This window comes from Osmerus mordax, chromosome 9, assembly GCF_038355195.1.
Source record: "Osmerus mordax isolate fOsmMor3 chromosome 9, fOsmMor3.pri, whole genome shotgun sequence".
NCBI classification, from domain to species: domain Eukaryota; kingdom Metazoa; phylum Chordata; class Actinopteri; order Osmeriformes; family Osmeridae; genus Osmerus; species Osmerus mordax.
The window spans coordinates 6289812-6313616 of NC_090058.1; the positions used below are offsets into that span (position 1 = coordinate 6289812).

General features: G+C 43.2%; 2 protein-coding genes across 3 annotated transcripts; one reads left to right on the forward strand and one right to left on the reverse strand.

Annotated features, from left to right (window-relative positions):
* Positions 1-24: 24 nt before the first annotated feature.
* On the reverse strand, positions 25-9419 carry si:ch211-15d5.11 (nuclear receptor coactivator 7). The gene is made up of 16 exons (XM_067243230.1): positions 9360-9419; positions 8560-8756; positions 7590-7783; positions 6756-6835; positions 5625-5777; positions 4986-5168; positions 4363-4494; positions 4095-4279; positions 3430-3842; positions 3048-3189; positions 2543-2735; positions 2144-2254; positions 1762-1914; positions 1384-1479; positions 1216-1289; positions 25-1098 (listed from the first exon to the last, which is right to left on the reverse strand). The coding sequence occupies exons 2-16, from the start codon at positions 8619-8621 to the stop codon at positions 966-968; spliced, it is 2304 nt and encodes a 767-aa protein (XP_067099331.1). The 5' UTR covers positions 8622-8756; positions 9360-9419; the 3' UTR covers positions 25-965.
* A 728-nt stretch (positions 9420-10147) lies between these two features.
* Positions 10148-15373, forward strand: mtfr1l (mitochondrial fission regulator 1-like). 2 transcript variants are annotated; one of them, XM_067243936.1, is made up of 8 exons: positions 10148-10230; positions 10606-10754; positions 10925-11032; positions 11167-11276; positions 11408-11622; positions 12320-12692; positions 12852-13001; positions 13221-15373. In XM_067243936.1, the coding sequence occupies exons 2-7, from the start codon at positions 10740-10742 to the stop codon at positions 12967-12969; spliced, it is 939 nt and encodes a 312-aa protein (XP_067100037.1). In that variant the 5' UTR covers positions 10148-10230; positions 10606-10739; the 3' UTR covers positions 12970-13001; positions 13221-15373. The 2 variants fall into 2 exon arrangements, with proteins under 2 accessions (XP_067100037.1, XP_067100038.1); XM_067243937.1 differs by having other exon boundaries at positions 10946-11032.
* The last annotated feature ends 8432 nt before the right edge of the window (positions 15374-23805 follow it).

Below are 23805 nucleotides of genomic sequence, written 5' to 3' on the forward strand. Positions count from 1 at the left end.
TAAATTTGTTACTCATAAAGTGCCTCATATTTCCACTTTGTGGTTTTATTTTTCCTTTTTCTCTATAGTACAATGACAGCAAAGATTGGTGATTCTACCAGTGGTTAAGTGCCAAGAATATTAATGAGTGGCTAGGTTCCATTGATAGCATACAGTTGTACTTAAGTAGTCCAGAAGCATCATCTTCCAGTTCACCTGTCCATGTGCAATATAATGTTCCATATCATTTATATAAGTTGTTTTCAAACATCCACCAGTCAAAATGCCACCAATGAGATATTTTCCTCCAGGCATGTTGTGGTTATCCAAGTGTCCATAAAGATCATGACTTTTCAGTCCCTTGTTTTAACAAGCCAGTCATGATCCTGTGTTGTATGATGCATCTCAGATGATGAGAGGGAGTGCAGTGACTTGATGGGGGGCAGAGTTGTGCTAATGTGGACATGAAGGTTAGTTCATGCAGAGTTAATGTGGTGATTCCAAATCTGGCTAGAGCTGTGTGACTGGCAGAATCAACTGTCCTGCATTCTCTTTTTAATTGTGAAGTACCAATTTTACACTGCGGCCACAGCTTCAGTACCAACCAGATTCCAAGTTAGCAGTATCCTCCGTTCTGTTCATAGCCAGGAACACACAGGAATGAATCGCACAAGACGGGTAAATCCAACTGGTCTTTTCACTGTGTGGAGGTAAGTAAGTATGAAGTAAGTCTTCAGGTCCCCTCTTGGACACAGTCAATATGAAGCTTGTGAGTGACATATGCTCATGGATGCTGTGTAGTCAGGAGAGGCTAGGTGTGTTGGGAGGAGGAGAATCCTTTCACCTTTTACCTCAGGAGACCATTCAACACCATCTGCAGACATGTCTCAAGAGTCCTATTTAATCTAGTGACACAGCAGCTTGTTAGACACCAGTAGTCCCCCAGGGGGGAGGGTGTTGTCAGCAAAGGGTCCCCTCTTCCATCATCAGAAGGTCCACACCTCCAGCTCCATGACCCGGAAGTCATCGGTCTCTGACAAGCAGCAGTTGTTGAAGGTGTAGCAGGGACTGCTCCGGCCCAGGTACAGGGTTTCATCCAGCCACAGACCAAAATGCCCACTGGGATTAGAAGAAGAAAAAATACAGAGTGTGAGAGAGTTTGCTTCATGCACACAACATAATCCTGATCAAAAGGAACGTAGAACACAATTTCAAATGTAGTGAATGAATGAATACCTTCCTCCACCAATAGCAAATGAGTCCAAGTCCCCCTTTATGAAAAATGAGTTTTCTCCTGTCCACTTAAAACACTGCGAGAGAGGAAAACCAGCAGAAACCTGATTAAAGCCACTGTCACGCATTATCGACAGTGGATTGCTCATCTTTGTGTGACACTTGTCTCACCTTGAAACGTGGATGCAACATAAAGAGGAAGGTTTCTCCTGTACCATAGAACTTCTCACTGGGCCTCAGAGGGTGGGACAGGAAGCTACCAAACACCTGGGACACCAATATCACCGTTCACAACAACAGCCTCAGTTTGATTCTATTTCATTCAAACTAACTACAGCACAGTGGTCTGGCTGTGAGCCATGATCCAGAGTCAGAAGTGCAAAGAACATGGACATCAACTCCATGCAAGTTTGATACGCCTGCTCCTGTGTAAAAGTGTGTTTTACTTATCACTCTGCAATCTATAGATTTTAAACAATCAACAGAGGAATAGCGGGGTTCATATCTGAGGAAGAAACCATGACTGTGTTGGCGTGCAAAGGAGGTCACCTGGTTGAGCGCATCTTTGATAATGACAAGGACAGGCGCATCAGTTCCGCTGAGCCTCCTGTAGAGGGATTTGAGGCTGGAGCCGTGACGAAAAGTGCTGTAGGCCAGCTTCCAAGGGTGGCCCACTGTCCTGGGAGGCAGCTCTGCTGACAACTGGAGAGAAAGAGAGGGAGAGAGACAGAGGACAGGTTAGTGAGAATAGAGTGAAGGTGAGAGAGAGAGAGAGAGAGAGAGAGAGGGGGGGGGAACAGGTTAGAGAGACAAATGAAATACAGAGAATAAATGTATAGCAGAGACCAAGTTTGGTCTACCACCTGTTTAATGTATAACACGAAGCAAGCAAATGTTTTAAAACATTTGCCAATGTCCTGTTCATACTTACCTCTCTGACATGTGAGGCCTCTAAGATTCGACTCTGCTCTACAATCTCAGCCAGTCCCTCTGTGTCTATGACCATGGCTGACTTCCCTCCACCATCCTCTACAGATACCATCTGCAAAACAAACAAACCACCTGTAAATTTCACAAAACCTCTCTATAAACCCTTTCACTCCAATCATAAACCTCCTTCTGTGTTGTATACATGTGGTTAGCTAAATAAACAGGGAATAGTAAAGTGAAATTCTAATTAAACAAAAAACAACTACTAGCTTGAAGCAAGGTGTGTATATAGGCATACTATAGAAGAATACACAGTAGATTTTAAAGTGAAGTTACTGTCACAACTAATGGTTCAATGGTATGATTAACAATTAGCAATTTTCTAATTCAAACCACTTACCTCCCAATCCTCCAACATACGTCCACACTTCTGGGACATGTCAAGCTCCTCTTCTTCACATTCCTCCTCCTCCTCCCTATCGTTGACAAGAACAAACTCCTCTTCGTCCCCTTCCCCCTCCTCCTCACCCCCCCCCTCCAGGATACACAGATCAGGTCTCCAGTGGCTCAGGTAAGCGTACAGCTCATCTGAGCTGCAATAAAACAAAGAAAAACATACAGAACACATAAAGAGAGGTAGGTTTAGAACCAGAAAACACGAAAAGGGACCTGAAACAAAAGGCTGCTTAGTCAGAAAACCTCTGTGTTGCATTCGATCGCAACGACTTGTACTACAGCAAGTGTTGACATGGTCAACAACCCCTACGGCTCTGTCTGCCGGTTGTAACAGCCCACTGCTGCTTGTTAGTAAGACACCTGCTAGATACTGTCAGTGTGTTAATGAATGTTCACCGAGTAAAAGTCAGTGTTAATGTTGGTGTTAATTGTTAAACTGATTGGGTTACCTCTCCTGCGAGAGAGTAAACCAGTTGTCTCTCCGTGGGAGGGTTTTGGAACCCAAACTCTTTTTCTTGCCAGATGACCTATGAACACGCATCCGGACAAACATCAGTCCTCCAGAACTACCTGGGAATGTTCTAGAAGAGCCTGAGAGGGAGGAAGAGAATGATGAAGGGCAATTGAAGGAGAGAGAGAAGGGGTGGGGGGGGGAGAAGGATAGAGGAGAGGGAGAGAGGGGAGTGGTACAGCACAGTTGGCATAGGGAAAGAGAGGGCAAGTAAAGACAGAGAGGGAAGGTAAGGGAGAGAGATAGATGTTAGTTCATTCATCCAGTAATATTATGGTTTAGGTTTGTAAACTATCCCTTAAAATAAATCCTCTATTTACCCATCTGATTCTTCAAATGGAACTCTTTCTCTTTGTCATCCAGATGCACCAGCTCCATTTTCACTTTGTTGCCAGCAGTCTCCTGTCCTCCACAACAGAAGGTAGCGGCACTGCTTAAGACAGCCACCCCCAGGGGCCCTGCAGACTGCACTGCCAGCTCCTCCAGAGGGCTTCCCTCTCGCTGCCTCTCGGCCTCGTCCATGTCCCTGCTCTCCCTGTCCGCCCCCTCCTCCTCCTCAGATCCCCCCTTGCTCAAGCTCAGGGTCAGGCTGCTCCTCAGGTTTGAGGTGGCTGCAGACACCAGAGCTGGAACAGTCTCCCCCTTGTGGTGGGGAAGACTACTACGCCCTGTTTTCCCATCCTGGGGCCTAGTGACAGGTTTGGACTTGGGTGTGGTTTTCTTGCCTTTCCACCTGGATAGTGAACAACAGTAAAAGTTGTTGATACTCCTGTATTCAATGTCCAGCAATGGATGAACAGGTGACTTTTACCCCTGTTCCACTGAGAGCATAACCACGCACCCGGATGTTGCTAGTCATTAGTAAATCAGAACTTTTGCAAATACTGTAAAGCACTTGGGGCCTGTTGTGAAGTGATTCAACCCCCCCCCCCCCCCCCCCCCCCCAATACAAACTTAGATTGCTTCCATATCAAGTGTTTCGAACCTGTGTGTGGAGGTGTTAAAGTGCACATGGGAGATGTCTGAGAAGAAGGAGATGGAGGCTAGGGCATCCACGGTGCAGGACAGCAGATACTCCTCACAGCCATGCTCCATCACAAGGGGGTGGGTCTTACATGGGTCGAAAAAGATCTTTTTGGCAGTCACCAGCAGAATACCAGAAACTACACCCTGGTGAGTGAGAGAGAGAATATAAATGAGTCACCATGCAAGCTTCAATGTAGACTACTGTGTCAGTGCTTCTCTAGTCGTACCTTCCGATCTGTGATGGAGCGGCAGAACAATTTGAGATATGGCATGGCCTCAGGCCCCTCCCCCTCGGAACACTCTGGTGGCAGGGCCAGTAGACAGAGCTGTCCGTCAGGCATGGGCACCGCCTCTACATCCTGTCCAAATCAAAACAAGGGTTTGCTCAGGACACTTGGCACACCATTTAAAGGTGACATGACATGAAAACTTCACTTTAGGAGGTTATTTAACATTAATATGAGTTCCCCTAGCCTGCCTTTGGTCCCCCAGTGGCTAGAATTTTCTATCGGTGTAAACCAAGCCCTGGGTGTTCTTCTCCGCCTTTCAGAAAATGAAAGCTCAATTGCTCTGTTTGAAAATCTCCTCTTTGTTACGTCACAAGGAGGAAGATTACCTCCCCTCTATCTGCTTTGCCCACCCAGAGAATCTGGCCCGCCCATAAGAAACTGAGCTACGACCATGCAAGTGTTTTTATCCTCGAGAGACATCATGTATGGAAGCAAATCGTTCCTTACATCCAGTTCACGTCAAACGCACCTACTGTGACAGCCGTCATAAAGCACAGCTTGTCAAATAAGACTTCCTCTTTTGTAGTGTATATTCAGCACTAAGTTTACCAGTGGCTTACCAGCAGTTTGTCATACTCTGCATCTGGGGAGGGGGAGTGAGGACAGGCCAGGGGAGTAAAGACAGCCCCATGGTTGCTCTTCAGCTCTGGAGCCAGTCCCAAAATAGGGTCAGGGTTGGTTGGAGGAGGAGGCGGAGGGGATGAACCTTGGTTGAACGCCTTTCCCATCGGAACACGGAGGTGCTGGAGAATGACAGGCTGTTGAGACATGTCTACAAAGAATCTCTTTCTCTCTTTTGAAGCAGACACATTCAACTTCCTCTTTCTAATGCTCGGCTGTGTACAGACGTTTTATCAGCCTGTGTCAGCTATGCAAATACTGCTTTAGTTCGAAGGTGAAATGGTTATCAAGGCAAAGGTTTTACTTTGCATTTCCTATTGGAGTTCAAAAACTAGACTGGCCTGTATATATAATTAGTTAGCCATCCCCCCCATCCTAACCATAAACTGCAACTTATTTCACTAGAACACACCAACGTGGACACAAGTGAATCTTCATGATCCATGATTCTACTGGTTTAATTTCTTGTCCCTATTCTTCGATAATATCCAAGTTATCAGTGTGTGTGCGCTGAGTGAAGTCATCCAGACGCTACTAACAAAGGATGAGATGAGAGGTGAACCCATCACAGCCCTTACCTGTCTGGAGATCAGGGAGGAGGAGGAGGAGGCAGTGGAAAGGAGAGAGGAACAGGAGAAAGAGGAAGGAGGTCTATTCATCTTGGTCATGTCTGAGGCTCCAATGTGGTTGAACTCCGACGTGATGCTGAAAACTGTGTCCTCAGGGAGGGGCTGGGTAAACACACACAAAAACAGGAATGTCACAAACTGCTCACTCAGTACACTGTTCAGTGCAAGGTCAATACCAGCCCATTCAATGAATACATAAAGCAAAAAAAGACAGGGAAACATAACTATCTATCATTTCGGGTCAGGGAATAGACAACAATTAGGTTAATAAGCACAGGGGGGGGGGGGGGGGGGGGGGGAACGGGGAACTGACATGGTCCAAGATACCATGTACTGTGTCAACATTTCTTTGCCAATAACACGTCGAACGTGCCACCATTACCATGTCTTACTGCTGAAACCAGCCTATTGACAAATGGACCCATTGGACTGAATTAGGGTCCTGACACCTGACAGACTCCAGAACTGCAGGCAGTATTCATGCCAGACCCCCACAGGTGTGTGAGTAAGTGTGTGTCTGTTTCTAACAATTTCAGTAAATCATCTTAGATAAATACAATTATGTGAGTCGCCTACTATTCTACAAAATATACAGTACTTACTTTCAACCACATGTAAAGAATGACGTGAACCAATAAATCAATTAAAGAAATAAGAGAAATACCTTAGAATACACAGCTCTTTTGTGGTAAATGCCATAGACCTTCTCAATCAGACTTTGTATTCCCATTTTAACTGAGAACAACAGTAACCATGGCTTCTCTCACATACAGAAAGGTTTCCCTCTGTACTTTGGACAAAATGTGTCCTTCCAATATCATACATTATGCAATCTAACATATTTATGGGTGTAGCTGTTTCTTATCTAATAATTGTAAAAGGACAACGATGAGCTTATGCCAACATGGGTATATGACTATCAGCTCCGCAGTATCACTCCTGCTTTCATTACACACAATTTTTACAGGCAGGCTTAGAGGTCAACAGATTCTGACTGATTTCCATATCTTATTTTTTATCTCAAGAAAAAAAGAAAGCTACCTCAAAAAGCTACTTCCTCAAAAAGGAAAGTAGACTCACCAGACTGTTGGCTTTGCCAGATGACTGTTGTTCCTCCTCAAAGGGAATGGCAGTGAGGCCACCTGGTTCCCAAGTCGTGCCTAGAGACAAAATGTCAGAGTAGTTTCTTGAGAGAGGAGTCTACCTCGAGTTCTTTCTATATTTAATCCTGTCTCATCACCTGTCTGATCTACTCAAACATCCCACGATGTGGTGCACCAGACACAGAAGTGGGAGGTGTCTCAGGAGGAGTCATGAGATTTCATGCAGTGAGTCAGACGCTTGTGTGTGACATTTAGTGGACACATTGACCCACTAATGAAGCAATGCATTTACATTTAAAATGTAGATAAAGAAGCTGAAAAGGGGATCAACAAAGGGAGTACTGACCTTCAAAGACAAAGGTGTGATGCTGTGTTTTATATTTGGCTATCTGTAGGTTGTGTGTTGTGTACATGATTATATCAGTAAATATTATTCACGTCGTACATGCCAGTCACATGATTGAATGAGTGTGAAGTAGATCAAATGTGACTGAGAATTCTGGCATTATCATCTATGTTGTAAAAGTGGCTGTTGTAATTAATAAAAAAAAAAAAATAGAAACAGATTTCAGGACAAACTAGTTTTAACTACAAAAGGAATGACTCTGTATATGAGGTTGAGCAACTCTGAAAACAGTGTGTGAGGGTTTGTTCGAAAAGTTTACCTCTGTCTTTATTTCAATGACACCCTAGATGTATTTGCCAAGTGTGTCAAGACAAATCTCCACTGACATTGTTGTCCAGAGTAGGCTTATCCTGTGTCCAGGAAACAGTCACTCTAACCTAGGCAGCTCATTGGCTCACACCGCACCTTGGAGGTAGTACTGCCGCAGGCGAGGATTTCTGATGTGGGGGACGTGGTCAAGAGGCCGGCCTGCACCGCTGTGGTAGTTGTGGCACTGGCCACTGCCCTCCAGGGCTGGGCGGGCCTGAGGCTGGGTCTCCCAGGGGCACGAAATGAAGCCTAGTGGCTGGGAGACACCTGAGGGCAGCTTGGAGCCCAGCCTGACCAGGAGACACAGCAAGAGACACAGCGTAGTTAGTCATGTCAAGCTTCTTTATTCTACCCCACAAATTGACAATAGATGCTGTTTAGTTTTGTGTCACTGAAATGCATAGTGACATTTACGAGCAGCTCTGAGTAGTCCTGAGGAATGCTTTAGTACTTAAAAATCCATATTTCATATGGATTTAATTAATATATGTAAAAATACATCTGCAAGTTTCAGTTGATTCTGCATCCATCTTGACAGAAGATTAGGATGTATTGGCAATCCAAGAGTTATTTATGCAGTTGAGTGGGAGTTAGGGATACGGCTGGGCAGTTCCTGGCAGAAACCTGCACTTCTCTCGCCCACATAATACCCTCCACTGTTTGTGTGGACCTCCATTCAGAAGGGAACTACAAGCTATGTGACTAGCAACTCATCAGAGGAAAAGGCCAGTCTCCAACTCTGACAACTGGGATCAGAATATGCTTCCGTCATGCTTTTTATCCTTAAAATGACAAAACTATAACACAGTGTGTCGCATTAACACAGTCTCCATGTCTCTTGGTTACTAACTTTCTCTACTGTGATGGCACTATAATTTCACCTCCACTGGTATTAGGGAAGTGCAGGCACAACTCTATAAACAAATTGATTATAATAACTGAAAAACATTCACAGAAATAATACCATATTTGGAATGACTCCAGCCTTTGTGACTAAAGTGTCACAAGTCTAAGGAGCACTTTCTCTCTTTTCAGCACAATAATCTCTTATAATCGCAGGCCTGACCTGGTCTTGACGTTGCCAAAGTAGCTGGGCCTGGTTTTGTCCCTCTGTAGCTTGTTCTCCATGGCTCTAGCAAAAAGGAGGGGCCCTTCACAGACCTCTCTGCCTAGTTTGATGCAGCGTCGATAGGATGAGAGACTCCACTAGCACCCCTCCTCCATCTAACAGTCCCCATTTTGAGTATGCCTCCGTAATCCTACCTAAAGGAGAAGGGAAGAGACAATGCATACGCACGGGCTAAGATGCTGTGGGCAATGGACTTAGATCCTTCTATTAAATTAGGCATTGATCAATACACCCATAGCATTTCTGTAGGGCTTGCACTGCAAAATTACCTACCAAAACACTACTTAAATGTATGTGTAAGGACAGCTCAGAGAGATTACTTTTTTATTTTCTTTATGCTATACACACAAAAAACATGCATTACTATCCCTGTGGTGTGAAGATGTTCTGTTGTATGCAAGAAAGGACAGCATACTCTTGGGTCTGTCACATTGTTTAACAGCATAGTTGCCTGGGTATAAATTCCTTAGGCCTCTGATGTCTGTACTGAAAATCCTCTGATGCATACCAACAACTATTGAAAACAGAACGTTCGGAAGAAAGCATATTACGCTCATAGTGCTAATATGTAAATGACGCGCAGCCTATGTTTTCAAGCAATAAAAGAAATGAAGAGCTTTCGGACGACATTCTATCATCAAAGGATTACATGAGTAGCCCAATCTCACGCAGACTGAAAATTACGCACGTAAAGAGAAATACCATGTATCCAGCACCTTTGAACATCTGTGTCTGACCTGTCTGATTGTCTGGAATGTTGTTTGATGGCGGGTGGCGGCGGAGTTCATATTGCGGCGTTCTAACTGATTTCACTGCAGGCTACAGTAGCAAGTTGAACATGCATACTCCGCCCATTTTTATCCAGATTTAAAGGGCCAGCAACTTCTTTCACTGGTGTAACCCTAAAGGGTTGTACAGGCCCAGGGATTGATTAAATTATTTCACTGGGTAAATATGCACATTAAAAAGCAGACTGGTTAAAATAGTTTATAGGTTTATATACTACAAACTTGATAATTGAATCAGACGTCCAAAATGTGTGCATGTATTTATCTTATGTAGGTAAATCCAACAGACATTCGATCTCACCCAACTGCCAGGACAAGTCACTTCACCCCCACTTAAATGTACACATTTATTATTCTTAATTTTATTCAAATTTTTTCTGTTTTTAGATTGTTAAGTATTATTCATTTTTTTATTGTTATATATTTTGTCGAGAAGTAGGCTATAGTATTTAATGTAGGTTAGGAATTTCTATTACAGATTTAGAATATTTATTAAAGATTTAGATCGGCTGTTTGAGATTGTCACGACCAGGACTCAATAATTCCAATGTACCTGTATTTGTGACACAACAATCTTGAACTTGAATGACAGGAAGACCGCTGTCTTGCGCTGCCTGCTCCAGCCACGCGGCGTGCTGTCACATTTGTTGACGCTTGAGAAAAGGCATGTGTAAAACTCTGACCAATCAGAGGGTAGGTAAGGCAGAGCGGCGTTCTCTCCTGTTCTGGGCCTGATAGAACGATAACATTTACCGTAATCTGAAAGGCGAAAAGGAGAGCCGCATTTTCTCCAACAATCCTGAACATTGCATCCTTCTAGGTAAATTATTATTTGGTTAAAGTAGTTTGCTAGTGACTTTTTGTGCATTTGCATAATACGAGATAGACAAAATGCAATATAACGCTTTGTGTTCGTGAGGGTCAATTAAAGGACCGATTGGACCTCTTAGCCTAGCTAGTCGAGCTAGCTCATCAACAGCTAACGTTAGTTGACGTAGATCACCTATCTCGTAGCTACCCATAGTAAACTAGCCTCGTCAGTTGTTGTGATTGATGCGATGAAACGAACGTCTAGCCATTTACGCAGGTTATCTAATTGCGAATTGTTCAATTGTGGTTACGTGACTTGACTTCTTGGTTTCTAGCTTAGCTAAACAGTTGAGTTTGCTTAATCTATGCACTGTCTTTTTTAAAGCCTTAACTGTGGACACTGAACTTCAGAGCTATAGTCCAAAATGTCCACTGTTTACTAAAAGCACACTGAGCTCCAGCCTGCGGCAGTTAGGTGTGACCCTCCGCTGTGTATGAGGCCAAGCCTCCATAATCACCATGGAAACTGATGCCGTAAGTCTCTTGACCCATTTTAAATTAAAAGACTTAAGCATGCAATCTGTCAACACTAACTCGCATCAAGGCTAAGTACTAACAAAAGTGTGCTTTAGTTACACTAATCAAGGTTTGAAGACTAGTGGTGTTGGAAGACTAACTGCATGTTCCTTTCACAAACTATTCAGGAGGTTATTCCTATTTGGCAGAACAAGCCTCATGGATCCACCCGAAGTGTGGTGAGGAGAATCGGCTCCACTTTGCCCCTTAAGCCCTGCCCCAGGGCATGCTTTCAGGTATATAGCCTCAACCCAGGTGCAATATTTGCAATTCATAACTTAGGCTAGCATCGAAACAATAACAGATTTAATTGTGGAATGGTATTGTATTATCAGTGGCACAAAGTGTTCTTGTTTCTGTTGTGTTCCAGGAACTTCCAGGCCTCCCCCCCCTGAGGCCCATGGACGGCCCCATGGTGCCCACCTTGGCAGACATCGCCTGGATCGCAGCTGATGAGGAGGAGACATACGCCAGAGTTCGGTAAGCTGTTGTATTTTTTTGGGAGGATCCATCTTTGGATAAAAGTAGCAGATTTGAAAAGCTAACACTAATGGGCCTTATGAATAAGATCTCCAAATGCTTGAATAATAGACGATTACCCCCCCCCCCAGGAGTGACTCGCGCCCCCTGAGGCACGAGTGGCGGCCAACACCCCTGCTGGTGCTCCACAGGAACTCCTCCGTGCCCAACTTCCGCCGTGAGGGCAGCAAGAAGATGGAAGGTCTGAGGAAGCCAGGAGTGACGGCCATGAACAGAACCACGGCCTTGCAGGACGAGCTCAGCAGGCTGCGTTCCCAGATTGCCAAGATCGTTTCCAACGACACTGGTGAGAGGCCCCAGTCTGTGTCTAGAGGCCTGTGTAGAGGGATTGGGCCAGCCCTTCCTCCCTCGTCTCATTAAAAAGGAAGACCGCTCTGTTACTATGTCTATAGAATCTCTGCTTTCTCTTCATTAGATTCATTAGATATCTAGGAGAAGCAGTTTCCTAGACACAGGCATTTTCAAATTTTACTTGAACTGTTTCTCTTGAACGTTCCTATTGATGTTTGCATTTTGGTGAAGATTGATCTGTTTCTTGGAATCTCAGTATGCGTAAGCTATGTCCTTGTTTTAGAAAAACATATTTTACCTTATTTACAATATAGATATTTAAGATCAGATCAGATACCTGATTGTCAGCAGGCACATAATTGGAGAACCAGCCTGCTTTTTATTTTCTTGTTATTTTTAACTTGAAGTATTCAGGCCTACATACTGGCTATGGCAGTGAGAATGCTAAACATGGACCTGCCCTTGTCGCAGACTCTGATTTGAGAAACAGTAGGATAACAAGAACACTGTACTTCAGATGACTTGATTAAGCCAGTCTGCCCTGTCCCTTCTAGGTCCTGTCCTAATTCTGAGGTTTATTTAGGGAAAGAGACCTCAATGAGCTGCAATGAGTAATACACGGTCTGTGATAACTACTGCTTAATGATAACAGTAATACGTCTGTCTGTAACCACTTTTTTGGTCTCTCCTAGGCTCCAACCCCATGACCCCTGACCTGCTCTCCCCTGACGACACTAGTATGAGTTTCTCCTTGGCGCCCTTCGAAACGGCACCATACCAGCCTGCCGCCACTGCTGCAGCTTCCTTCGTCATCAGTGATGTCACCGAGGAGGAAGAGGAAGACGACGAGGAGGAAGATGATGTGGTGTCCGTCGTATCGGAGCTGGTGCCCGACCCCCTACCACCAGTGTCCATGACCGCCTCAGCCACGTTCGACCTTGACCGCCCCAGCATGGAGTTCCGGGAGGCAGAGGAGGACACGGTGTCCCTCTCCAAGTCCACCAGCTTTGCTGATGTCATGGACATCCTGAAAGACATGAACCGAATGAAGATGAGCAAGGACAGGTAAGGTTAAGAAAGACAGGTCGGGAAATTCGAGCTAGACAAATTATATATATTATATTTTCAAAGAATCAATTGTTGTCTCACACTGAAAATAATACGGTGTGTTACAAAACATATATTGTCAAGGGGCCCTCCTCTAACCTGTCGTGGTTGTTGTAGATACAACAGAGGCTGTACATCGCTGAGAGAGGAAAACTCTGCTTCCCTAATCTCTGAGGCTCTGAGGAAGAAGTTTACACTGAAGGATGAAGACATTGGTGGTGTCAAACGGAAGTAGCCCTAGCAAGTCGCCCTTCTTTTCCACTCCATGTAAGTCAAGCTAGACAAAACAGTGTAATTATGTGTTGAGTCATTGGGAACACTATCTCCTACCCTGGTGGTTCTCCACAAATGAGAATGTATTTCCTGTTTGAGAGAGCTGAATTTAGCAGTTCATGTCTGTGCCAGAATGTCACCATTATAAAAAAGTAGTTCCAACCTCGTTGCTGTTAGTCATGATTCCTTTGTGTCTTTCTCTTCCATGACTAGGCCTTTGCCTGTGGACTGTGTTACCATGGAGACCCATCATCACCTCATTGCAAACAGCAATCCACCAGCCAGGCCAAATGTAAACCCAACTCCAATACAAGGAAATAGAGGACCCTTACATCCCTCTTCTATACCAATTAAACCTCTCTCCCACCCTTCCTCACACTCTTTCTGCCAATGTAACTCACTAAAAGAAGCTTGTTTCATCACATTGATATGAAGTTAACGACACGCGGAGTCTTTCGTGTCCCCTGTAGCGATGAATACTTCTGGGATCTCACATCCCAGCTTGACAGATTATCTTGAGTAGATGTGTTAAACCCATCAGACTAACTACTGCTAGTCAACTAATCTACTCCATAATCATCCAACTACACGCTTGGTTCATTCTCTTGTGGTCCACCCATAGTACCATATAGTGAGTGAGTTCTCAAAGGTGTTTGCTTGCTCCAGCAAACTGATGGGACTCAACAGAAAAAGGACGAACCTTTCGGACAGAGTTTTTGTTAAAGTAAAATAACAATCCTTCTATACATACTTGAAAAGGTAGTGTGTAAACATGACTGGCTACATGTGTGCACATAATCTTCACATTTTCAGTTATGATCTATATTTGCATCGCGACATTGACTTTACAGTCATTGCAACTTGTATAGCATTTCAGATTGGTTGTTTGCCGTCACCTTCTGACACACACCCAACTCCAAAGCGCCACACCACTGGGAAAAAAGAGTTGGCTTTGGGGTTCTCAATGATGGAGCCTGACTGAGGACCGCTCGGGGGCAAATGTAACTCACTCTGTATCAGTGGATGAAGAAAACTGGCTAACAGAATTATATTGTTTGAAGTGTGCCCTGTATGATACATTAAAGCATGTGAGATTTGGTTGTTGTTTGTCGAGGCAGCACTTTACTTCACGGGCCTCTACAGTGACTCAAAAGATCAGTAAATAACTAAATGTGTGAATGTTGCAAAACCATAAATATGAGGGCAGTTTTTTTGTTGCTTGCTAATGGTCAATTGATTATCATTAGGTGGCTCCTACAAATAAAGTGCTGCCTCTGTATATTACCAACTGTAGTGTGACTGAGTTATCCTCCCTTGTGTGCTGCTGTTGTGCTAAACCTGCCTGCTAGTTGAATACAGACACGTGTACAGGTGTTCATGTTTTGAGTGGGCTGTAGAAAACTCCAGATTTCCCTACCGTGAGGATTGTGTGGCTCCTTGTTTTTAGGCAACTGCAACATCACCCCTTCATAGGGATTTACTATGTACCAGACATTTGTGGGAATAACGACATCTCCTGTTGACGCCTTACTACAAACCTATTGCCTCTTCCAATGACTGAACTTTTTGCTTTAATTATTGGCTGATGATGTGCCACGATTTTGCTTTCTTTTATCTTCCCTCCACCTTAGTTCTTCCTCTGTTTCTGACATGTTTTCACTCAATGTTCCCTCTTTGCTACTAGAACCTGTGTCCCCACAACCCATCGGGAGGTTTAAGAACTGTGCTTATAATAAGCATTCGTTGCAACTGCTTGTAGAGCCAACTCCCTGTCTCCTCTTAGACCTTCTGCTCTTTTGGTTGCTCTGATGGTGGTCTCCAACCATATCAGGATAGTCTGGGTGTAAATAATTTGGAGCTGAGTGAATTACAGGTCATTTTTTAGTCGCTGACAACCTTGTATGGTCCTTGCCATGTCATCTACATGGATGAAGAAGAATAATTTTCCCTGTCGTGTCTCTGTACACTGTAACTGTCAGTTGTCTTTTTTGTGTTTGAATTTCATGGTTACTGTCCCCCAGTCTTTTTCAATATTCCCATTTCAAGTGTTTGACAGCAGTTGAACTGAGTTAAGCTATGGCCATATAGAACTTATGGATTGATATGATTTGTTTTTATATGGTTGAGTGGAGTGACTTCATGAGAACCTGATTAAGAGAACTGGTGAGACCTCTAGTCCCACAAAATAAATTTATGGATTTTCTTATTTTGTCATCAATATTTTACAACTGTCTTTTATGTTATATGTTTATTCAAGGTAAACCACCTGATATGCTGTCATCATATATCTGTCTGCCGCCAAACTGAAAAACTTTTTTTTGATCGTCTTGTGTTGAAAACAAATAAAAATGGGCTGTTGTTTTGAACCTTTCTGTTTGTGACTGTCTGTTATACCCCTGTTGAGAGGTCTGCAGTTGGACCCTTCTCCCCTGTTGAGGGTTCAGGTAAGTTATTTCACTGAGCATGTGCAGTACCACAAGATCCCCAAAGGGTGGTGACAAGGGCATGTAACTAAATATACAAAGAAGCCCTTCTGAAGAATACATTCTGTGCAATCATTAGCTCTTGTTTTTTTTATGACCCACCAGTGACCGGATAATGACTAACTCTTACCCTGTGCTTCTTAGCCCATTAAACACAGTTTTTCCTTTTCATGGAATCACACATTTCATCATGAGACCTTGTAGTTCTAACTCCCACACACCAAGGAGACCAGTCCAGGATAACTTCGAAGATCTTAATTAACCTAATTTTCTTGCCAGTCTGCCCTCCCCCGCCCTCTGTTATGTTATTTTGTGTTCTTTAAGTATTTTTTATTTTTTTCATTTTCTTTCTCCCCCCCTTTGCTTCCCTTTGATTCCTTTTACCCCCTCTCCTTCTCTTTCACACTTTCTCTGTTCATTTCTATTGCACTCTATTCTCTTTTTCTCGAAGGCTCAAGATGATCCAGGCCATATGTGAGTCTATTTAGTGTTCAAGTCCTTGGCCTACTTCGTCCCTCCTCACCTCCACTATCCTATTTTAGAAGCTGGGAGATGTCTGTGGAGAGCTCAGATAACAAAGCTTTATGTCACTTTGCGGCATTGTTAAAACATAAATGTGGAGTTTAGGATGACATTGAAACATTTGTGTTAAGCTGGAGATTAATCTTTGACCAGTGAGAACTGAATTTCCCTTTTTTTGCCCAAGTCATGTGGATGAGGTTGAGTAAATACGATATATTATGCGACACGTGCAGTTGTTCTATGTTAAGAATTATTTATTGCCCCATTAATTTCATTACATTTCTAACAACATCCAGAAGGGGAAGTAGTTCTTAGCCAGCTGTCTATAATAGGCACAAAGGCAAACCATCCCAACCAGACAACAGTTCTGTTAAATTGCCTGGACTCAGCCCTAAACTACAGAGCTTTTCATCAATGTCTCCTTAGCTTGCTTGCAGCTCTTTATAAACAGACCTGCCATTGAGAACAGAAACTTTCCCAATGTTCTTAAAGTTCCCCTTCCAGCTCAAACATTGTCATGACCATTTATAACTTTTTCATTTTCCAACCCACTTGACGAATGTGATTGTGGGAGGTTGTTGTTAAGTTGTCCATCTTAAATGTTTTCTCAGAAAAAGAAGGCCCCTAGCCTGTTTGGCAAATTGACAGTTTCACTTTAGGGGCAGGAGTGCAACCATTTTGGGTTTGATAAATCACTCTGACAATTGTGTCAGGAGTTGAGGTATGGCATCGCAGCCAAGAGGTAATTCCAAGCCATGGCCCAGGTGGTATGCGGTTCACTAGAACCGAGAAGGCAAGAGGGATTGCCCTAAAAGTCATCAGTCACATAAAGCTGCAAGTTACAGAGTGGGTGTCTTAGGAGCAGTGTCAGTGAGGGTGTAATTTAAGCAGATTTACACATTCTTTTACAGACAACAGTTAAAGTCAGGAGGTGATATTTCATATCAATGCCCTCACTTGTTGTTCACGCTGCTACGATAAACAGACTGGAAGAAGTACATTGAAAAATGCCACCATTCTTCAATGCACATTCTTTACACCAAGGAAGAAATGTGTTTGTGTCACAAAAATGTAGCATTATAGAAATAGAATCTAAAGTCAGTTAGATATGTGTGTCATATTTGCAGGTCAGTATGTTGTTGCCATAAGAGCCCTTCCTGTTTGGTATTAATGACACCACTGTCTAGACCAAGTTTCACCGGTTTGTCTGCCAATTTGGACATACCAGAAGCACAGAGCTGCCATCTTAATGAGGATTCCAGCTTTTAAACTTTACCTTTCCCAAAGCCATGCACAGATATTTTGATAGCAGGGGAAATACGTCTGTTATTTCCTTTTAGTTAAATATCATATATTTTGTCAAAGCTACTTTGGGTATGGGGGTTTAACCATTTTCTGGAAAATAAAAAGGCATTGAAATATCTTATTACTCTTTTGGGATTTACACAAGATTGAAATATTACCCAAATGTGAAATCACAAGCAGGGATAAGCAACCATTATGTTGGTCTCAACTGAAAAATGTAACGAATGTTTGTGACTGTTCAGCAAACAGAAGAAACTGACAGATACAGGGAAATGTGTTGCTTCATAAAAAATACACTCCAATCATTCTGATCAGTGCATGTTAAGTTGAAACTGAATGTGTGGAGTGTTTTTCCCAGGATCAGTGTGACAAGTCTGTGTTGCTTGTGCCTGCTGAGGGAGTATTCTTCTTCCTGCCATAACCAGACTGGGGGACGTATCGTAGCAACAACCAACTGGAAGCTGTGAAATTCAATGGAGACAACAGTCTTGGGGAACACCAACCATCGCCCCCTCCTCCATCACCAACACACACGCAAGCACGACATGCGCACGCAAGCCTCCTTCCCCCAGCCCCTACACCCACTCACTGTCTCGAACACTCACACAAAAATACATGCTTATGACTCACTACCACGACATGGGAACCTCAACAAAGACAATTCTCTCCATATTTTCCCCATAATTTATGAAAACTCATTTTTATATTTTCGGGACTGTGTGTGCTGCTGCTATTGTTCCACCATTCAGTGAGGAGCATTGGGATGCTAAATGAAGTGTCTATGTAATGGTACTTCAGCAAGGCAAGAAGGACTGCCACTTGCGTTGCTTTCTAGTCACCTCACCTTATAAGGCTCCTTGTCAGCACCACTCTGCTGAGCACCTGGCCCAGCTTCATGGGGTGTAGCGATGGTCTTAATGCCGGTGTAACAGCATATCAGTTACAATTTGATGGTGTTGCTGGACAAATTGGAATGACAAAACATGAGTCCTTCATGAGGACAATGAACCCCCCTTGAAGCTTGCCTCCATCAGAGTTGCACTGAATAATTGGAGCATAGCATCACTGCAGCCCTGTTTTAGCCTGCCATCTTCTCTCGGGGGGGGGTGGTTGGGGGGGTGAGGGGGGGGGGGGGTGTCTGGCCCGGCGCTGATCTGACACCTTTGTAAGGGGATGGTTTGATTTGGGCCCAGGTCTTTCATCCAGACTGGCCTGAACCCAGACCAGCCTCCACAGCCAGCTGCCTCCATCTATAACAGCGGGAGAAGACAAGAGAGAAGAGAGGGAGAATGCAAATAATTGTGCCTTTTTGTCCTCCCCACCTCCTCTTTCACTTCCTCCTTCTCCTCCTCTTTCTCCTCTTCTTCCTTCTCCTCCTTCTGCTCCCCCTCCTCATCATCATCATCCTCTTTAGCCCAGGGTCACGTTTCGATAACAAATGGATGCCATCTCCCACAGATGGTAACCCGTAACTGGGTTTTCCTGGCAGAAACAGACACCCAGATCTATTGTGGGTTTGTGGAGCAGTATGTTGAACAGGCCGATGTACTGTACAGAATATAAAGAGACATACTCTACTACTGTTATGTAACAAGTCTCTGCCATGAGACAATCCTAACACAATGTACAAACTGGACACCAGGGAGAAACATCCTGTCATGGTTCTGCCGTGTAAATAGGAATAATCCTTAAAACCCTGATTGTCTTGGGTTCTCATCAACATTTCACGCAACAAAAGGCCTGTTTTGCAGCAGTAAATCGAATAAATGAGTAATAAATTCTAAGAATAGACAGGAAATTATTGAGCATCCCATGAGAACGCTAATCATCCTAAAATAAGCAACAGTAATGGAGAAAAAATTAAGGCAATTGAAGCACAAAATGTGTTTTTTATTTTCCCTTGCTCACCTTCTGGAAAACAACAACTGGTGATTAGTCAGCTGATGAGCCAGAGTGCAACCCAACCACAATCCTAATTCAGACCCAGGAGCCAAAGACACAGCCACTCAACCACCCCACCCCCAACCAATTAATCTAATGTGAATTTGTTTTCTGTCAGAGATGATTCATGTGATTGTGACATCAGCCTCTCAGTCTGTGTTGTTCTGATTCTGCTTGTTGTGACTTTTGGAATGCTGAAAAATACATCTGCTTGATGCACGCATAGACATACATATATGTCTATGGATGCACACACATCAAATAACTTATATTGACTTATGACTATTATATATCGTTCTTCTATACTCTTTGTCCACATTTAGGCCAACATTGTGATGAAACAGGTCAATCTGGAGTGTGTTAGTCACAACAAGAAAGGAAACCTCACTGTGTGTACTGTAGATGATAAAATATGTATGGAAAAAAAAAGTGTTTCTGATCATTTGAAACGATAATCTTTATAATACAGCCAAGATACTACGACAAATCACTGTGTTTATCTGTCATTTGTGGTACTTTTAGGATTACATAAACAGATATTGGATAAAAGCTTCTTATCTCACCTCTCTTAGATCAAACAGAGACAAATACTTCCAGTAAATTCAATATCCAAACAGTTATTTTCTTCAACCTAAAAGTCTCCGACAGCTTGTTTTATGTTGACCCATTCTCTTTAAACAAGATAAAAAGATGACAAAACAAGTGAAAGCCTTTTTACATGTAAAAAGAAAAACTGAATCCATTTGCTTCATTGTTTACATCTTTGTTGGTGGCCTACAGTACATGAGAGGCGTTCTGCAGCATATTTCAGATATCCCTTTCTCCAAGCCCCATTGTACTTGTTTACGTCTTTGTTGGTGGTCCACAGTTCCTAGTCTGGGGAGGTGTTTCTAGTGACATGTTTCTTCAAGCCCCTTTCTGTATGGACATATGCCTTTCTTTGCTCTTGATGTAGCTAAAACCTCCAGTATCAGACCTTGTGCCAGTATTAATTAGCCAGTGTATCAACTCTTACTGTGGCTCATTGTAGGCGTAGGTAGGTAGAGGTTATGAGAGCGTTAGTTCCCTGCAGTGCTCTGTTTAAAGCACACCGCCCCAGGGAGCCGACCAACAGCCAGGGGCCTCAGAACGGGCTATTTCCAGACAGATCCAATACGTCAGCGTTTGTTGACAGGTTATGGCTTAATGGGGAACTCGCAAGTTATGAATGATAGAAAAACCTGGACATTACATAGAGAAGCTTTTATGTTTGCGCTTTGCTTCAGATTGCAACTAGTTAACAGTTTTTTCCATTACAAAAGGATTTTACACCCAGAGAAATACTGTCATCCGTGTGAACATCTACTCCCAGGTGCCAAGTGCAACTCTGTGACACTCTTATCAGCTCATTTTCTTGTTTATTACCTCAGAATGGACATATGTCACCTCATTAAAAGTGTTAAAGGCTATGACAGCAGGGCGTAGACTACCTGAAACAGTCACATAAACACCAGTTGCTCTGAACTACTTATAGTATTTATTAGAATTCACAAGAGAAATTGTCCCTGTGCAAAAATAGCCCACAGACCTCAAGGCTCCTGGACAGCACAGACTGTTACAGCCTTGAGCACAGGCGCTGTCCTTTCTCCTAAGAACCAGCTTTCCGAGGCAGTTCCTTCCAGTGTGTAGCTACTGTTGAACTGCAATTACGCTTTGTTACGCTGTTTACATCCGTGGCGTTTAAGAAAGGGACTGTAAGCATACTCAGTGTCAACAGTAAAATAAGTGGGTACAGTGGGTTATTTCCATGGGTGTGGTGTGTAAACAGTGGCGTACTTTTATCATCACTTGGCCGCTCAGTGAGAGACGTTCTCCTCTTGTCTCTGAGTGAGGTGAAGGGGGCTGCCGCTGTGGCGTGCTGCTGTTTTTAGACCCCAGTCTCCTGCCTCATTAGTGCTGGCTGCAGCACACAGAGATGGAATGACCAGCTGGAGACCACCACTGCAGTCTTAAGGGGTCAGGCGTGCGTCACCGTATGAAAGCCAGGACGCAGAAAAATCTGGAATCCAGACGTATAATACTCGGAAGTGCTAAAGGGCAAACGCTCATCCCTGGTTTGTGATTGCACTTTCCTGTTTGTGTTGTCCCTTCAAGACATTAAGAAAATATTATATTCATGTCATATTTGGTGGTTAATAGGACACATACATAAATACACAAACAAACACACATTACTCTGCATGCAGCTCGACAGTTGCAATGTATTCATGTCAGTCAGTTATAAGATTTAAATGTCCTGAAAGCATCAATTGCTAAACTGCAGTGCTGTATTAAACCATTATACGTCTTATCATCAGTCTGTCTGCCGCCCTGCTTACACTGCTCCTTGGATCCCTCATTATGATCTGGCTTAATTAGCCCTGGTTCTAAGGGAATCCATTTACCCAGTAGGCTCTCACATGCTGGGCCAATACCCTCACAAGTACTCCCACTGTACAGTACAGTGTGAGATATGTGTCTGTGGGAGAGAGTGAGAGAGAGTGTGTGTGTTTCAGGTTAGACAATGGCACATTTTAGTCACATTTCTGGCACAGTAGTACTTTACCACTTCTACACTGACAGCGGAAGCAGCGATAAGCTCTGGTTGGTACTAGCCAGTTAACACCATGTGTGTATGCAGGAAACTACATTTCTAAAAATAACTGGCTGACATGTTTAGTCTGTCAGAAGAGGTGAGAGCCAGTAAGAGGCAAATAAGGAGTTTGGCACCAACAGGTGTGACAAAGCTTCCCATCTCTTGGCTGGATGGGTTTTCTACATCCTGGTATCCTAGACAAGGTTGAAGGAAACTTAGGGACATGACAGTGATGTACAACATGCTTTCATCTCTCTGAGAACATAAACATAATTTCACACATAAATCTTCTGGCACCTGTTTTTGACAGATAATTTATTGGCGTGCTTAGAAAGAAGGGGATTTCTAATAAAGAATCATATCAGATAATAGGTAACCAGTTAATAGGCATGCCTCAAATAATCCCAACACTGTACATGGGGGGTAAGATAACAAGTAAGAAGATCTTCTAAAAAAAACTGGTCATTACTTCTTAGAGCCATTTTTGATCAGTGGTTGTGTGATTATTTCAACATAGCACATTCTTGTGTGAACTTATTAAGCATGCAGCGTTGTCTTGGAATTGTGCATCTACTATTCAGATTCCCCCACTCCTGCCAAACATAGACCCATTGCTTTTCCTCTGGAGTTTATTCACACATGCTAAGCTTGACAGATCCCAAAATAAAAAGTGTCTGCAACAAGATGCTGAACCTACTAAAGAAATATTTAGGATATTGAGGATAAACAGAATACAATTTTCATTCAAATGTTTATTGGAGAACTGTATTCAGTCTATGGTCTGTACCTCTCTGTATTACCAACTGTCTATGGAGGAGTGGATCACTCACTGAATTGCTACTCCCAAGGTTTGTTCCATTTCCCCCCTATCTTCTTTGAGGGTTTTAGGTTAGTTTAGGTGTAATTCTATGGGCAGTATGTGAAGCCATCGCTTGTATAAAATGGTATAGAAATTATATTTGATTTGGTTCAAATATACAGCAATGGCTCAAAGACACAGACTAAAGGATATTTAACAGATTATAGTCCAGAACAACATGTCATTACAGCCAGTAGGATAGTATTAATCTATGGGTGACTTGACTGAAATGGTTTGAAATGATGCAACACAATTCAAGGAAAGAGTGTTTATTTATGAGATTTATGAGTTTATTATTTTGTTGCCAAGCATTCATGACAATGAAGCTAATTTGAGCTGAAACATTTGCGTTGTCAAGCGGTAGCACCAGAATGTGCCTGCATTTATTCTATGAACAGCTAGACACCAAATGCCAGAAACGTGTTCGCTCTTGCTGAATAATTCAGTATAAAGGCATATTTCCCCACAACAACAAAACCCTAATCTTCTAGTCAGGGTCTGAGTACTGTGATGCCCAAGGCTGTTATTGGTGGCTAAATGGTCTTCTAAATTCTGTAATGAATGTTCACTAATCATAATACAATGCTTATAAAGACAACAGTTGTGGGTAAAATGCACAGATACTTACCAATTCTTCCTTAACAACAAAACTAAATATCTTCATCCTGGTCAAACATCAACTATTGGTTGATGGTTGACTACCCTTAATCCAAAAGAACCTGATCTGTTGTGGAAAAGTTTGGGATTTCTAGTCCCACAAAGGCTGTATCTGGATGGACTGAAATATACCTCCACAGGATCCCGTTTAGGACTGAGGGACTCAACTCAAGGAAGGAACTCCCATAAGCACTCTTAAGGGACTCATTAAGGGACTTAATGGTTCAATAGGACATGCCCAGGCTCTGGCAGGGTCCACACCAGAGTCAGGGGAACTCTGGTGTGGACCCTTAGTGGACAGGCTGAGGGCTCAATCCAAGCCGAGTTCATGTGACACCCATTTCCAGAGGCAACCCATAATCCTGCATTCATTCACTCCAAGGAAAGCAAAGTCGGAGTCCATTTAGATATTGTGGA